Here is a 17,722-nt window from a genome sequence, read left to right on the forward strand (position 1 = left end):
GTCATGCTGCGGTGTGACGGTGAGGTGATGTCAGGAGGCAGAGCAGTGATGTCATGCTGTGGTGTGATGGTGAGGTGATGTCAGGGGGCAGAGCAGTGATGTCATGCTGTGGTGTGATGGTAAGGTGACGTCAGGGGGGCAGAGCAGTGATGTCATGCTGCGGTGTGACGGTGAGGTGACGTCAGGGGTCAGAGCAGTGATGTCATGCTGTGGTGTGATGGTAAGGTGACGTCAGGGGGCAGAGCAGTGATGTAATGCTGTGGTGTGACGGTGAGGTGATGTCAGGGGGCAGAGCAGTGATGTCATGCTGCGGTGTGACGGTGAGGTGACGTCAGGGGGCAGAGCAGTGATGTCATGCTGCGGTGTGATGGTGAGGTGACGTCAGGGGGCAGAGCAGTTATGTCATGCTGTGGTGTGACGGTGAGGTGATGTCAGGGAGCAGAGCAGTGATGTCATGCTGCAGTGTGACGGTGAGGTGATGTCAGGGGGCAGAGCAGTGATGTCATGCTGTGGTGTGACGGGGAGGTGACGTCAGGGGGCAGAGCAGTGATGTCATGCTGCGGTGTGACGGTGAGGTGACGTCAGGGGGCAGAGCAGTTATGTCATGCTGAGGTGTGACGGTGAGGTGACGTCAGGGGGCAGAGCAGTGATGTCATGCTGTGGTGTGACGGTGAGGTGATGTCAGGGAGCAGAGCAGTGATGTCATGCTGCAGTGTGACGGTGAGGTGATGTCAGGGGGCAGAGCAGTGATGTCATGCTGTGGTGTGACGGTGAGGTGACGTCAGGGGGCAGAGCAGTGATGTCATGCTGCGGTGTGACGGTGAGGTGACGTCAGGGGGCAGAGCAGTGATGTCATGCTGTGGTGTGATGGTGAGGTGATGTCATGCTGTGACACGGTTACCCCGTGGACTGGCACTTACCTGACGGCTCTTGTACGGCACCTTAGGCGGCATGGCGGCAGCAGTCCCCCGGGCTCCAAGTCTCCGACCCCGGCTCGCTCGCGCCTTTCCCCGCTCGCAACCAGTTGCCGGAAGTTGATACTGGTATCTATGGCAACGGGCCGGAAGTCCCTCTCTGCCAATCCACATTCAGAATGGGCTGCGGGTTTCCCCCCCGAGGGGAGAGAATGGTACGTCCCACCCCGCCGGAAGGGAAGTCCCCAACGGAGGGAGGGGCGGGGCGTTCTTCCCATCCGGGCTCTCGGGCCGGCTCATGAATTATTTATGAGTCCCCCCCCCCGCGCTCCCTCATGAGTAACGCACGACGGCCGGGCGCGTCTCATGAATAATGCAGGAGGAGGCGGGGCGGCGGGTCCCGGACCCGGAAGCGGAGCGGCTGAGTCACCCCGGCGGCGCGGCTGGCTGGGATGAGGCAGCAGCAGCAGCAGCCGCCTGAGCAGCGAGCGGCGGGCGCGTCCCTGCGACACTGAGGCGCCCGACCCCGGCCCCGGAGCGCCCCGGCCCGCCCCGCCGGCACCATGATGGAGGAGATAGACCGGTTCCAGGTGCCCACCGTGCGCGCCGAGATGCAGCCGCTGGTGAGGGGCGGGCGGGGCCGGGGCGACCCGGGCGGGGGCTGCCGCCGCCGCCTCACGCCCGTCCTGGGGGGCCCGCCCTGGGCAGCCAGCGCTGTCACCCGGGGGGGGGGGCCCTGCAGGCTGGGGGAGCCCCTCATCCCGCCCCCCCCGCTAGAGCCTGGGGCCCCTGGAACTCGGGGGGGTCTAACCCCCGGGGGGGGCCCTGCAGGCTGGGGGAGCCCCTCATCCCGCCCCCCCCGCTAGAGCCTGGGGCCCCTGGAACTCGGGGGGGTCTAACCCCCGGGGGGGGCCCTGCAGGCTGGGGGAGCCCCTCATCCCGCCCCCCCCGCTAGAGCCTGGGGCCCCTGGAACCCGGGGGGGGGTGTTTCCCTGTCGTGAGGGGCGCGTGAGGCCGGGGGGCGGCTGCCCCCCCCCACAAACGGGGGCGCGGCTTCTCCTAGCCCCCACCCATAGGGGGGAGAGGGGCCACCCAGCGGCATCTCCCCCAGGAGCCCCCCCCCCATCCCGCAGCTGCACCCAGGCCCTGCTGTCCCCGGGGGGGGCGGGGCTGCCAGCGGGGCGGGATGTTTTGGGGTCCCCGGTGTCCGCCTGGCCGATGATGTCATCCCTTCCTCAGCTGCACGGCGGCGGGGAGACAGCGGCTGGTGGGCCCGCAGGCAGCAGGGGTGGGGGCCGCCCTGGTGCCCGTGGCTGTGTCATGATTCAACTCTCCCACATCTCCGAGGCGTGACACTGTGTGTGGGGGGCTGGGAGCCGAGATCTGCTGCTGGTGGTTGTCCCTGTAGACCTGCCTTGGTTTCTGGCCGGCTTTGAGGGGAGGGAAGGAAAACCCGCCTGTTATGTAACCTCAGGCTCCTGAGGTTGGGCCAGGACCGCTCTGGTGGGGGTGGGACCTGTGAGCTCTGAGAGCAGGAGCGGGCACTCGGGGGGCTGGCCCTTGCCGGCTCTGGTAGCCGCTGGTGAGTGTGGGCAGGACCCACACACTGACATTTGCAGTTGTTAGGCTGTTGTGAGCATCCCCCTCCTTGCTTGCTGCCCAGCCTGTTAGTGAGCTGCAGCTCACCGATCACCAGGATGCTGTTTTTAATGTTGCCTGTCCATCCAGGTCGCTGTGCTCTGAGGATAAGCCCAAGTCTTAAGCGCTCAGGTGTGACTCGCATGTTATCCCATGAGAGGCTGTTTATTTTCTCTGAGCAGGAGTTGTAATTGCTTCAGTGACTGTTTCTTACACAATAGGGATAGTTTTCCTTTCCTTGCCCCTAAATGGTCGTGCATCCCTATGCTTATATGCTAAAGACAAAATGAGATTTATTATTTCTTAAAAATTGACTTCGGTGCCTGACTTTTGCATGGATCTTGCTGTGTGCACTTGTATATTTACAGAATGTAGAGGAGGTGTATTTCTGCCTCAGAGCACTTCAATCACAGTAAGGAGCCTTAACTTGCTTATTCTGACTCACAGATTTTACTCAGACATGTGACTTCATTTACATATATTTCTGTAATATGGTATAAGGATTATTTTCTTTAATGACTGACTTTTTTAAAAATTAAAATGGACTTTTAACATGCTTGAGTGTTTTCTTTGCATTTAGCAGCACCACATGTGTTTTAACAGCAGCTGCTGGAACCAGAAATCCTAGTTATTACATGTACATCTCCTCTTACCCTCCCCCGTTAAAGATACTCTTATTATGATATCCTGAAATTAATACTGTGTACAGGCATACATTTGACAGTATTTCACTACTGTTTGGCATATTGGGGTAAAGGCACAATTATGTTTAGCAGTGTCTGTCTTCTTTATTTCATTGTATACACATCTAGAATAAATCCTCTAGTATTTGGAACGATCTGACCAGATCAAAATCACTACTTCTTAAAATGTTTATGTATTCTATAAGCAGCCCATTAAGGAGATCAGGATTTTGTGCGTTGGATAGCCTGTCTTGCTACTTTTTTCAGTCAGCCAGTTTCCCTGATACTTTTGTGGCTCTTCAGTACAGCAACAGGTAGAGAAACACACCTTAAAAGCAGAAATATGTGACTGTAAAACTGCAGAGCTTGGCAGTGGAACTTTGGGAAGGCCTGGATTAGAGCAGATGTCTTCAAACTTTCATGGCATTGACCACATCTTACTAGACAGATGGTCTTGTGGCATACTTCCCCCTCCAACTTCCTTCCCAATTATGATCACATAACATCCCTGTGGCAGGTATATCAATTAAATATGTTGAACAGTAAAAAGAAATAATTTACTGTGGTTTTTAGCTGTCTTTTAATCTGATCAACAAGCTGGAAAAAAAGTGTTGGCATGAGGTGAATAACCCATTCTCTGGACCAACATTGATCTATGGACTGTCTTGGAAACCTTTTAGCGTTAGATGAGCTAATGATTTTGGAGACTGACATGAACGTATCTTAAATGGGATATTTGTATACAACAGGGCTTTGGAGCAGAGCCTAGAGCAGCTCCGGAGCAGTGGAGCTGCAGGTTTTTGCCTGGAGCTGGAGCACAGCTCCAAAGCCCTGGTATACAACACAGTTCATGCTCTGAAGCTGCAGATTATGCTCCATATTAAATTTAATAATGGTCATTCTCTGGGTAAAATTGCACTTAGGCAACTGTTTGCCTGAAGAATTTAGGTACTGTACAAACATATTTGGCTTCTCTATCAAAAAATGCTTTGTTTGCATACAGTGCATTTTTACTGTTTGCATGGGTTTATTTCTATAGCGACTAGAAGTGGAAAAGACACTTTTTTAACTCCAAAACGCAGGTGTGATTATATAAACAAAGACAACTGAAATGATGGCTACAGCACAGTAAGACACCCAAGAGAGTTTCTGTAGACCAAGGAATACGGGCTGCCGTGGTCTGATGTTTGCTTAAATGTGTAAAGTAAAACTTGCTAGTAGCTTTGAGTTTCTGAAGTGGAAGGTGATAGGGAAAGGTGTTTGGCTTGCAATGACAGTTCCTGGTCTCTCATCAAACAATTCCAAACCTGCCTTTCATTTTGTGAGCCCATCATACAGCCTCATACTGCATTGTTTTGATGAGTAAGGCTCATTTCCTATCCTTGCTCTCCAGCTGCACAGTGCAAAACACTTGAACATATTTGCCCAGGTTTCTCTGCAGCTGGAAAGACACGTTCTCTCAGACACAAGCACTCTATCTTCCTCTCATTTGTGCCTGTCTCACGTTTACAGTGCTTTCATTTTCCTTGCTTAGGGGTGCTTTCTGTGTGTTATGGGTGACCCCCCCGCCCCAGGACCTCTAGGGATCCAGCAATACATTTTGCCTTGGTATTAAAGTGGAGACTTGCTAACCGACTGACTCACTCAGAATTCTGATTTCCACTAGTCTAGTATGTAAAGGCCATCTCTGGTATCTGATTGCATGAGATCCCAGTATGAAATGTTTGAGAAGAGGTGGAAATAACTTACTTAAAAAAACAAGTACTTCTACAAGTCTCCTTAACCGTAGTTGGTGGTGGACTTATTGGCAGGTTCATTTTAGCACTGAAGATTGTCCCACTAAAAATTTTAGTATTGAACGACTTCTTGTTTAGTGCTAAAGACACCCCACCTTACTTCTGAATAATTTCTTACTGCACCCAGTATGTTACAAGATTATTCAGAAAACATAAATAATTGCTTGGTGGACTTATTTATTTTTAAATGAAGGAGTCTGTACCAGTGTTTGAAAGAACCAGCTTGGCCATCATCAGTGGCAGAGTGAAACTGACAAAGCTGTTCACCTGCACTCCCATCACCTTGTGCTTAGCAAAATTAACAAGTTTGTAAAAACTATTGGCAGTACCAGAGAAACAGTCTAAAACTTCACTGGAGTGAGGGGGTCGGAGTGGGGGAGGACATGGCTCTGAACGCAGAAGCTGGGATAAAGATAGAAAAGCAGACTACACACACACAGTAGCTAGGAGGATCTGTAGTGATGGGGAGTGGATAAAGGGGAGCTTGTTTCTTCCTTTCAGCACTCAGATTTGAGGCCAAGAATTTAGCAAAGTTTCAAAAAGGGATTGTACACTTATGAATATTAAGACTATCCAGAGTAATCCTACTTAATTATACATTTTGGAAGAGATGTTAAACAGCATGCTTCAGGGTTTAAGCCAACCTCTAACTGTTAGAGGCCAGGATGAGGTCTAACGTGGGGCAGATTACTCCACATCTGCCTACTGCAGGGTTTGCATGCCTCTGAAGCAGCTGCTACTGGTCACTGTCAGAAAAAGGGTAGTGGACCATTTGGACCTCTGGTCTATTCCAGTATGGAGCTGTTCCTAGGCTGGGATGGCTTAATATCTTTTGCACTTACTAGCTAGTGACTGATGAGAGAGAGCCATAGATTGCACCTTGCTTGGAATCCCAGCCGTTCAGGAGCAGACTAGGTTTCTCACCATGGCATTACCCTTGGACATCACTGGTGGTCAAGGGCTCCCTTCTGCATTTGAATCAGTCTCTGACCAGTACATGCCATGAGTTTTGTGATTCCAGAGTTATATGCCCTTTTCAGAAATAAAGAGACCAGGTGGGTGAAGCAATATCTTTTATTGAGCGAACTTGTGTTGGTGAGAGACAAGCTTTCAAGCTTCAGTGCTCTTCTTCAGGTGACCTGAAGTTCGTCCAATAAAATATATTACCTCACCCACCTTGTCTGTCTGATATCCTGGGACTGACATAGCTACAACACTCTTTCAGAAATATTCAGTTTCATGGCAGTGGAAGATGCTGCCCAGTTCAACAGCCCAGCAGGTTGAAGTGTTCTGCTCAATCACAGAAACGGTGCAGTGGCAGAATTGCAAGCTTCCTCGAGCACCAGTCTGTTCATGTATCAGCCCTGACCTGTGGGATTGTCTAGGATAAGTCTGCCTAGCGTATATAGTCTGTGGCTTCTCTGATGAAACTGCTAAAGAGAGAAGCACTTGTGGTGGCTCTGGCATGGGGACATCTGTTCAGTAGGAACTGCATTGAGACTGCCAACTTGCTTTACCTGGAGGCTACAAACCACTGTATGGCAGGGTGGATAAAAATCAGTGATTTAAAAAAAATGGATTTTTAAAATTTAAATCGGATTTTTTGATGTCTTTTTCCTCAAAAAGCATTTTAGCTAAAGATATCTTTGAGCTGTAATGTGTTGTAATTAAAACTATCTCATCATGGAATAGGAATTATAAATTCTAATTCTATAGTATGAGACAATATATTCATGTAATGTTTAAGAAAAGTTTTGTAAATGAGTTCCAATATTTCATGGATTAGAGACCCAATCTTATGGAGTTCCAGGGGCTTCTGTATAGATTATTTCGGTTAATCTTTCTATCTACCCAATGGGACTCAGTGCTCAGTCTAGAAGATACCATCAGAGATGCTTAGTTTTGCAGTTCTCAAACTGTGGATTAGTGTCTCCAGAGGTAACATGCTTGTTAACAGCAAAAATATTTTTAAATAAATAAATAATGTGTAGAGGTGAGAAATAACAGACCTCAACCCTATTTGCAAATGTGCGTACACAGAGTCAATCCCTTACCTCTCTCTAAAACTGCAAAGTTTCAAAAAGTTCAGTGAATAGAAGATTGTTGTGGGCTGAATAGATCTGGACAAGGAGAAGAACTCTGGAGATAAATGTGAAAAGCGAGGGGACATATGCTTGTTTTGTTAAAATATTACATGTTTGCTATTGAAAAAAAAATCCAGAATACTTAACGTCGTTGTTTTAGTTAAATAAAACAATTTAAATGTCTGTCTGGTGGTGATCTCCTCCTAATACAGCATGGCAAGAAAATCCTCCAAATATTAATGATTAACCTGTTGAATTGGAGATAGTCCACCTCCCAATGACTTTATAAATATTTGCTTCAATTCCTTTGGTAAATGAAATAACCAAACAATCATTCATTTTCTGATATAGCTGTAAAACTAATCTGAAAAGTTTTCAAAATCACGATTTAAAAACGTATAGTGTGTACCTTCTAAAAAATGAAACCTACATCTAGCTCTGAGTTGTGAAGAATATGTATTAAGGTTATAACAACCAACAAGCATGCACTTTAATCTAGAAATCCATGATTAAATGGAGTCTTCCTGACTCGTGATTTAACTCATGATTTAAATCAATTTGATTTAAATCAAATCTACCCTGCTGTATGGTAATAACTTTTGGCCGTATCCTGTACCAAATCCAAATTGGTAAAAAGCACCACTTCTTAGTTCCTTGCTTGTTCACTTTCATCTCTTGAAAAACATACAGATAAAACAAGAATCAGATGAGTGTCAGGAACAACTTAGTCCAAGAGAAGGACATTTAGAAGAGTTTTCTTTCCTCTTCTCAGGAAACTCGTATGATAGTGGTGATGAAATCCAAGTACAGAGAATAATGTTTTATAGTGAAATACCTTCCTTGTACCATCTAATTGTTCAAATTTTTGCAGGCTGTTATATAGAAATAGGTGGGGTGCCACCTGGTTGATTGCAGTATTTCAGGTGAAAATGAAATAGGGAGGGATGGGTTGTGACCCATAAAGCAGTAGATTCTAACCCTATACATACCTGTGCACTGCTGGATACAGTTATTATACACTCATGACCGCACTGAACTCCTAGGATGTTTTCTTTTCTTGATCTGGCAGATAACTGCTCCCCAGGGTTTTTAAGTTGGATACTAGGAGGGCTGGCAAGTCAGGGCTTAAAAGCTTTCTAAGTAGGAAGTGATCAATTCTGAAAGACCTGGTTTTTGGCTCGTTGTGAACATTAAAATATTTTCTAACACAATTGACCCTGGTTCTTGTATACGTTAATGGCCGTGGAGTACTGCTCTCATCCTAAAACCTTTTCAGAACCTTGAAGTTGCGTATTTTAGTTGAAACAATTAACTTGTAGGGTCTGCATCAAGGTAAAGTATTTTCTCCAAAGGTCTTTCTTTGAGGTAAGGTCACTTTTCAGAAGAGAAAATGAAGGCATAGACATGGAATGACTTGCCCAAGTTCAGACAGAGAATCAGTAGGGGAGCTGAGAAGAGAACACTGTCTGCCTGATTCCCAGCTCCACCTGCAAGGCTGCTTTGCCTCTTTTAAAACAAGGACGGTACCTTAGAAACCTGCTTCTTGTCTCTTCCCTTCAAGCAATTCACAAGGCTGATGCAGAGATTTTTTCCCCTCTCACAGCCCAGACCATGTTGCCCTTTGTTTGCGCATCAAAATCAAACTCGTTGTGCAAACCTTGAATGTGAGAACAACTCTGCCCATTCCTCCTATTGCACTTGATCTCCTTTCCTCCTCCCCCCCCCCATTAAAAATGAAAACAAAGAAGTTGAAGCAGAAATCTCAAATGGACCAAGTTTAAAATCTGATGTACATAAACTGCCTTCTGGATCAGATGGGTAGCATATCAAGTGGGGGTATCCCATTTCTGGCAGCGACCAATACCAGAAGTGAGCATTGAGAACCTTGACAGTAGGAGGACTGTTTGCCTCTCTGCACCCTCTTGAAATCCCCTAAAAATGTCCTTTATTGTAGAGTTTTTGTCAAATATGCTGATTTATGGACTTCTGAAAATCCTCTCCTTTGAGAAGACAGTTACAGTGTACTTGCAGCTCCATCTCTTCAGGCTGAACCACAGAATGGCTGCCACAGTTCTGCCTAAAAGCTAATTCACCTGAGCTTGACAGCGTGTTGTCCTGCGTCTCCAGTCTGATGTGAAATTAGGAGGCAGGTGTAGCATTTAAAGGCTTTCAGAAAAAAAATATGGCTGTTCTTAGAAAGTTGTCTGAAGCCTTTCCAACCAGTGAACACTCCAAAACTGAAGTTGATTCTGAAGGTTAATTATCACCTGTCTGTCATGGGCTATAGTATGCTGTCTCTTGCCCGCTGACTTTCTAGCTTGACAATAGCTGGAGCTGTAACTGTTGAGCAGGGACTGAGGAACTGACACATCCATTTTGTTTTCCTGAAATAACTTCCATTTACACCGAAGGTTTTAAAAAATAATCGATATCTAATGCAGGTTTTGCTCTAATTATTGAGCATGTAGCTGAGATGACCAAACCTTGCCCAGCCACGGGTTGCATTGGCAACTTGCCACAAGCTCAAGGGCTGAACCTAATTAATATAAAATGAAATCAACTCCAGCAGTCCCTGTCTGCTGTGATCAAGGTGGGGCATTGCCTGCTGGGATCTGTGGTCACTGTGGGGAGTTGCTCATTAACAATGAGGTCAGTTGCGGGACTTGTTGCAGAACAGCAGAATTGGGCCCACAGGCTGTACCCTGGCCAGCCCTGTCATAGAATCCCCTTTTAGAGTGCCATGCAATCAAGATCATGGGGAATCCTCCTCTCCCCTGCTCAGTATGGATGAGCGCCATGTGAATCCTGCAGACTCTCATGACCTTGCTTGACCTTATCTACAAATGTGCATTTATAAGATGAGAACTGCAGAATACTGTTGAACACCAAGAAAAATAATTAAGTTTTAGAATTCAAGCTAGGTACAGTGGGGAGCAATTACAATAGGGAAGAGACAGAGAGACAGGTGGACAATGGCTGGTAGCTTTATGAAGTATAAGCCAATGTGCAAGATGGGACTGTGTGGCAACATTCTCAGTATTGTCAAGCAAAGACAGAAGGAATTGTTAAGGGGCTTGGGCAGGAGGAGAGGCCCTAATATTCTAGCGAGTCTGTTTCCCTTCAACAGTCCCCTTTCTCCTTCCTGCTGTTACCATATCTCTGTTCTCACACATCTAGCAATCTCTTCAGACTGTCCTACTTAGAAAGTAACTTACTGTAGGTTTTGATACTGTGAAACGGTTCTGTTCCTGTTGGGTGCTGGGGGAGGAAGGAGAAGACTTCTGACCACCTGTGGTTATAAACATTTCCATGGCTCTTCTCCCAAAACTGGGGATTTGTTCTGATACACTTCCTCTTGTGCTTTGGAGGCTTTTGGCGTCTACTGCAGAGGTGGTGCATTTCATTTGCCAGAAGCTGGGAATGGGTGACAGGGGATGGACCACTTGATGTTTACCTGTTCTGTTCATTCCCTCTGTAGCCACTGTTGGCAGGGCCGGCTCCAGAGCCCAGCGGGGCAAGCACCCACCTGGGGCGGCCCTTTCCCGGGGGGGCGGCAGGCTGGGCCGGCGGACCTGCCGCAGTCATGCCTGCGGGAGGTCCACCGGAGCCCCGGGAGCAGCGGACCTGCCGCAGGCATGACTGCGGAGGGGACGCTCGGCCGGCGGCTCCAGTGGACCTCCCGCAGGCATGACTGCGGACGGTTCGCTGGTCCCGCAGCTTGGCTGGCCCTCCCGCAGGCATGCCTGCGGCAGCTCAAGCAGAGCCGCCGGACCAGCGAACCGCCCGCAGCTGCGGGAGGTCCAGCCGAGCCGCGCGACCAGCGGACCCTCCGCAGTCATGCCCGCGGGAGGTCCGCTGCTCCCGCGGCTTGGGGGCGCCTCCCGGGCATGACTGCTTGGGGCGGCCAAATTTGTAGAGCCGCCCCTGACTGTTGGAAGACAGGATACTGGGCTAGATGGACCATTGATCTGACCCAGTATGACTGTTTTTATGCCATGATTGTAGTTTGATCTTTGTAGACAAGGCACTATGAAGATTCAGATTTTAAATGGTTCTCCCTGGAGTCTTGTGTACTTCGACCAAACTTTATAATACGCCTTCCCCACTCTCATGCACTCACAACTGAAGGAAACAATCTGTCCCCAGTTCAAACCTCTGCAGAATGCTGACTTGTCTGGTTACCTCAGCATCTCCATGCTGATAAGTTTCTTTCACTGTTTGTAGTCATGTCCAGGTCTCTTTCCTGACAGGTTACAATTAATATAGAATCCAGCGATGTGTATCAATGGTTCAGTCTATTCCTTCCAATATGAGTTACCTCATCTCTCAATTCTGAATTTCATCTATCAAATTGCCCATTCGCTTAACTTTGTTTAGGTCCCTCTGAAGTTTTTCTCACTCTTTCATGATCTTGACTAACCAATGTAACTTTCTCATCTGACACCCTACTTCTGTAGACCCTTTTCCAGATCATTGACGTGTATATAATACATTAATCCTAGTACAGAACCTTGTTGTGCCCTGAAGTTAACCTCTTGTCATATTGAAAACTGACCAGTTATTCCTGCATTTTCTTAGCCAATTTCTATTCCTTGACAGTACTTTATCTTGCCCTAGGATTACTGTTTCTAATAGCTTCTTTTTTGAAAATCCAAATATGCTGTCAGCCAGTTCTCTTCTATCCACTATTTTGTGGGCATGCTTTACAATTCGGATAGATTAGAGAGACGTCTTCCTCTACAGAAGCTGTGCTAGTTCGCACCTACGATTTATTGAGATGGGTGTTCAAAAAAAAAAAAAGCTAATAACTGAAAGCAGGGTTGTATAAAACAATTGTTCACAGTACAAATTATTTGCTTAATAATTATGAAGTGACAAATGCAAAAGGTCAGCAGTTTCCTGGTAATGAAATAAAATTAACTGGTTTGTGATGCCCAGGATCAGCCCAGTGCTCCTTTTAAGACAGGTTTATCACCCTTTTTGTTCCTCTTGTAGAACAGCTGATTTTAGTGAGACTTCATTTTTTTTGTTAGCTCAGCAACTTCACTTAAATTCCTTCAGAACTCTTGGATGTCTACCAGTTGTTGCTTCTTAAGGCCCTTTGCTCTTGAAGTCAATGGGCTCTGGATCACGTCCTAACTTATCTTTGCCATTTATACATAGGGGAGAGGGGGCAGTTGGGTTCAGCATCCCTCTGGAAAAACTACAGTACTTTTCTTCTGATCTGTTCAGAGATCCCCAGCAGCAATTCAAAACTGACATGATTGGTGGATTTCACTACTACTGATGGGGTTCTCACTAGCAGCCGTAAAGCTGACTAGTCTTCAGAAAGTCCTTTCCAGTATACGAATGATATGTGCAACACTGACACCCCACCTTTCTCTCTCTCTCTCTCCCCCCAGTCCCCTAAAAAAATCCAACCAACAAAAAAAATTACCCTGAAACAAATTAACATTAAAGAAGAAAAGTACAATAATTAACAAACCCTGAACTCAAACCCTACCCATGCAGAGTTTTTACACCAAAAATGGAGAAGTGCCAGAGGCTCCACGAAGTACGCTGGGGACCTTGCTGCTGCTATCAATGTTTATGTGGAATGTGCTCAGATACTATGTTAATGTTAATGCAGACTAAAACCCTAGGAGTCTTTTGCTCTTCTGAGTTATTACTTGGCAAAACTACTATGTGTTGCAGCAGAGGCACTGGAAATATTTTTAGATTCAGAAAGACAATACTGCATTGACTTTCATTTGGAAGGTTTGCTTTGCATTCATATGGGGTAGGAACTTGATGATTTTTTATTTGTTAAAAAGGTGAAAACGTAAATTCTGATATACTAGAATATGGTGTCTCAGCTCTCCAGAGAGAGCTCACTGTGGGTGAGTGGATTTTTCTACCCTTCAGTAAATCTGTTCCACATGGCTTTTGTACACCTTCTTAGACACTTAAGGTGACCAGATGTCCCGATTTTATAGGGACAGTCCCAATTTTTGGGACTTTTTCTTATACAGGCTCCTATTACCCCCCCACCCACATTCTGATTTTTCACACTTGCTGTCTGGTCATCCTATAGACACTAGAAGTGCAAAGAAGTCCTTTCTTCCTGCATTTTGCAATATTTGTTCGCATCCCATGTTACTATGTCTGTCAGTTTTCTGCTTCTCATGTAGGATGAATTTGATGCAGAAATAGTAGCTGGCAGATTTTCAAACAGTGAGCAATCAGTGAGACGAGTACTTGCGTTGATTTATTAGTTCTTACAGATAAACCAAAGGTAGGAAGCCTTTGATTAGAAAGATCGTCCTAACATTCTTAAAAGCAGCAAAGAGTCCTGTGGCACCTTATAGTGTATAAGGTGCCACAGGACTATGCTGCTTTTACAGATCCAGACTAACATGGGTACCCCTCTGATACCTAACATTCTTAGAAATTTGTAGGAACAAATATTTGTTGCGGGGATAGATTTTTTTCCCCTCAAAGGTTATGCTTTTCTAGCCTTTTATCATTTTTGTTGCTCTTCTCCAGTTTGTGCACATCTTTCCTGAAATGTGGCACCCAGAATGGGGGACAATACTCCAGTTGAGGTCTAATTAGCCTGGGGAAAAAACTTCTTTTGAATTAAATTCACGTTCAGAGTTGGCCTTCAGTTATTTAACCAGTTGGTCGGGGTTGTGTATGGTCTCCCCAGACTTGCATCTTCCTTGCCTCCGAAACGAATTAATTTAAGATGGCTACTCTATTCAATTCTAATTAATATCTTGAGGATTGAAACTGTTGCAGGTTATGAAAAGACCCCGTTATTATTTTCCACCTAGAAGGTATGGGGATGAAGATGCAAGGGAAAATATTTACTAACCTTAGGGAACTGAGTGGCTAAAGCACAGGACTGGGGGTAGAAATTGGCACTTTATTTCTTCTTCTGCCACAGACTTTCTAGGGTAGTGTTTCTCAAACTGGGGTCACCGCTTGTGTAGGGAAAGCCCCTGGCGTGCCTGGCTGGTTTGTTTACCTGCCTGTCTGCAGGTCCAGCCGATCGCGGCTCCCACTGGCCAATGCTCCGGGCCAATGGGGGCTGCTGGAAGCAGCGCAGGCCGAGGGATATACTGATAGCCGCTTCCAGCAGCTCCCATTGGCCAGGAGCAGCAATCCGCGGCTACTGGGAGCCGCAATCGGCCGGACCTGCAGACGGGCAGATAAACAAACCGGCCTGGCCCGCCGGGGCTTTCCCAACACAAGCGGCGACCCTAGTTTGAGAAACACTGTTCTAGGACCTTAGGTAGATCACTTCAGTCTTTCTGCCTCTAAAATAGTGTTCATGTGGCTTTCTCATGTGGGATTTAAGGCTTAAATATATTGCTTGTAAAGTGATTAGCACAATATAGATATCTAGGTAGTTAAAAATTCACCGTTTTGGGTGGTGAGGGTAATCTACATAAAAATATGCAGGGTAGGCAGGGGTACTGTGTCCCAACACTTCCTAACTTCTGAATTCTTTATATAACCTGCCACCACTTCCTATATAAAGCCCATGTGTGACCCATTCTGTAGTCTGTGACTAACCTCTTACAGCGACATCACTAAGATATTAATTTGGCAACTGGTAAACCTCTTGCCAGTTTCAGTTGGCCCCCAGTTCTGTGCTCAGCCTATTAGAGAGAGTCTGGGCTAAGGTCATTGAAACGGCTTTGGATCAGCTGTTAGAGTTTTCCCCCGACATTTCCAAAGGAAGTTTTAGGTTGCTTGGCCAGATGCATGCAGTGTGTGCTTCTAAGTTCTCTTGATGTACCCTTCTATTTTTCCTTCTTTAACATCCTTGTGCTTTAAGCTGTGGCCTAGAGACACGTAAAACTGTCCTCACTACTTGTCAATAACTTACTTTTCAATTTTCTTAATAAAAAAAAGTGTGGTGGGGAGGGGCGGGATGTAAGTTGTGTTCCTAAATTCTCCGTCTTCCCTCAATGTACCTACCCCAAGCTCTGAGCATGTTTGCCCCCACCTCGTGGGTGAAACTCTAAGCCCTGAATGTGAGCTGGGTGTCGTCATCCTGGGTTCTGTGCACTTGTCTGCAATTGCCTAGCTTAGAGTTCCTGCAGCTTCCCTCTCTACCTATGGTCTAGGTTAATATGAACAGATTAACCTTTCAGTCTCTGCAGGGTTCATTCTAATCAATCCAATAGACTCTTGTCTTTTCTGAGAATGCTAGCAGAGCGGCAGTTCATCTTGCACCTGGCATTCTGTACATGGTGCGAATGAGAGCACAGCTTGTGCATTTCAATGTACTTTGACACTAAAATTAGTTACTATGTCAGTTCTCAGGGTGCCCATGGCTGGGTGTCACCTTATTTCCCCTTCCTCCAGGAAGAGAAAGACTTGCTTGTGCTTAACTAGGTGTCATCTCCCTGACACCTCTAGTCGGTTTAGCTACCCAAACAATCTCTTCAGGGCCCTCATCTTGCTTTGCAGTTAACAATAGGTGCACTCCAGTCCTCAAACCCATGAACTTCAGATAAGTTAGCGGGCTCGGCAGAACTACCATTAAGTGGATACATAACTGGCTAAATAACTGCAAACAAAGAGTAACTACTAATGGAATGATGTCAGATTGGAGGGAGGGCTCGAGTGGGGCTTCACAGGGATCAGTTCTGGGTCTGATGTTTAACATCTTTATTAATAAACCCGGCTGTAGGTATAGAGAGCATACTGATCAGATTTGCAGATGACGACATATAGGTGCGGGGGTTGCCAATACTTTGGAGGATAGAGCTAAAATTCAGAGGGATCTTGATAAATTGAAGAACTGGACTACAGACAACAAAATAAAATTCAACAGACAAACGTAAGGTGCTACACTTAGGGAGGAAAAACCAAATGTACAAATATGGAATGGGGTATAACTGGGTTGGCAGCAGCACTGCCGAGAAGTGATCCATCACAACTCCCAGATCCTAACCTCAACATGAGTCAGCAATGCAATACTGTTGCAAAAAAACAAATGGAATTTTAGATTGTATTTACAGAGGCGTAGAATGCAAGTCATGGGAGGTGATAGTACCACTCTACTCGGCACTGGTTAGGTCCCAGCTGGAGTACTGTGTCCAGTTTTGGTCAATGTATAGAAAGGATTGAGGGAAACTGGAAAGGATCCAGAGGTGAGCAACAAAGATGATCAAAGGGGTGGAATGCAAGCCATATGAGCAAAGGCTGAAGGAAACAGTCATGTTTTGTTTGGAAAAGAGAGAATTAAGGAAGGACATGATAGCGGTCTTCAAATACTTGAAAGGCTGCCATAAAGATGGAGAAAAGTCGTTCTCTCTTACCAAAGAGAGCAGGACAAGAGGGAATGGATTCAAACTACAGCATGGCAGATTTAGATTAAATCTCAGGATAAACTTCCTGACTGTAAGAACAGTGGAACAGACTGCCTAGGGAGGTTGTGGAAACTTCTTCACTGGAGGCTTTCAAAAGGAGACTGGATAGCCATCTGTTTTGGATGGTTTAGACTCAACAAATCCTGCATCTTGGCAGCGGGTTAGACGAGATGACCCTTGTGGTCCCTTCTGACCCTGTGATTCTGAGAGTTACTGTTTTACAGAACAGTGACACGTTTTTCAGTTGGCATTGAGGTGCTCTTAGGGTTACAGTTACATACTTGTTGGATCCTGGCTCGTTTATTTGTATGTTCCAGCAGAGAAAATGATCATTGTTTCCTGCCCCAGGTCAACATAAGCTTCTATATTGTCATGGTGAGAGCAAGTAGATTGATCACTGGCTTCTTAACGGCTTGCTGCAGGTTTTGGAAGCACCTATGGGACTGGGGAAGGTTACTTTTCTGTTTTCTAACACATTGTGTACTTTTTTTTTTTACTGTCGGTCAACTGCTTGTGAGTTAGGTCCCTTTCCTGTCCCTAAGACATCAGCAAGTGTATTAAATGATTGTCATGATGGGGCGTCCCCTTTTCCATATCTGCAGGACTCTTAATGCAACTTTAGAGTGGCGCTTATTCCTCCACACTGCTGTGCATGTGCTAATTTTCTCAGAGTAAAAAAGTGTGAGTTTTCCTCTGCTGTTTTATTTTCCCCTCTCCCAACTGAATGAAATGAGCTGGGTCACCAGAAGCATGTTGGTACTTGGTGAAATGTTATGGTCTTGTCCACACTTCAAGGGTTTGCTTGTAGAGTTGTACCAGCAAACCTCCTAGTGGAAATGGAGCTTATACTGGCAAAAGAGTTATTTTGCCATTATAGCTTAAACCAGTTCCCAGAATGGAACTACTATATCAGCAACAGGATTTTTTGCCAGTAGAACTGTTTACACTAGAGCTCTTGTCAATGTGAGGTGCAGCAACAGGATTTTTTGCCAGTAGAACTGTTTACACTAGAGCTCTTGTCAATGTGAGGTGCAATTTCTGTGGGTCTCAGTGGATTGAGTGGCCTTCACCTCTAACACTTTGGTGATCTACATCTCCTTGTCAAATGTGTAGTATTCCCACAGCTTTCCTCTGTGCAGTTCTGAGCACTGATCATCATCTTGCTCACTTCTGGCCATACTTTTCCCTTTCTCCCACTACTATATCCTGAGTGTCTAGTTAAATCTCTTTCCTTGGAAC

At 46.2% G+C, this 17,722-nt stretch overlaps 2 protein-coding genes across 4 annotated transcripts in view; one reads left to right on the top strand and one right to left on the bottom strand.

Annotated features, from left to right (window-relative positions):
* DNAI1 (dynein axonemal intermediate chain 1) overlaps nucleotides 1–1,075 on the bottom strand; it is a 296,761-nt gene extending 295,686 nt beyond the window's left edge. Inside the window, exon 1 of the mRNA XM_045022468.1 lies at nucleotides 921–1,075. Coding sequence (XP_044878403.1) covers nucleotides 921–953 — 33 coding nt within the window. The 5' untranslated portion in view covers nucleotides 954–1,075. The remainder of the gene's footprint in view (nucleotides 1–920) is intronic.
* A 239-nt stretch (nucleotides 1,076–1,314) lies between these two features.
* Nucleotides 1,315–17,722, top strand: part of FAM219A (family with sequence similarity 219 member A) — a 137,870-nt gene continuing 121,462 nt past the window's right edge. For 2 of the 3 annotated variants that reach the window (XM_045022417.1, XM_045022418.1), the window contains exon 1: nucleotides 1,315–1,537. In XM_045022417.1, the coding sequence (XP_044878352.1) occupies nucleotides 1,478–1,537 (60 nt within the window). In that variant the 5' untranslated portion in view covers nucleotides 1,315–1,477. The remainder of the gene's footprint in view (nucleotides 1,538–17,722) is intronic. The other variant, XM_045022419.1, reaches the window with a different exon arrangement.

This window comes from Mauremys mutica, chromosome 6 (assembly GCF_020497125.1).
Source record: "Mauremys mutica isolate MM-2020 ecotype Southern chromosome 6, ASM2049712v1, whole genome shotgun sequence".
NCBI lineage: Eukaryota > Metazoa > Chordata > Testudines > Geoemydidae > Mauremys > Mauremys mutica.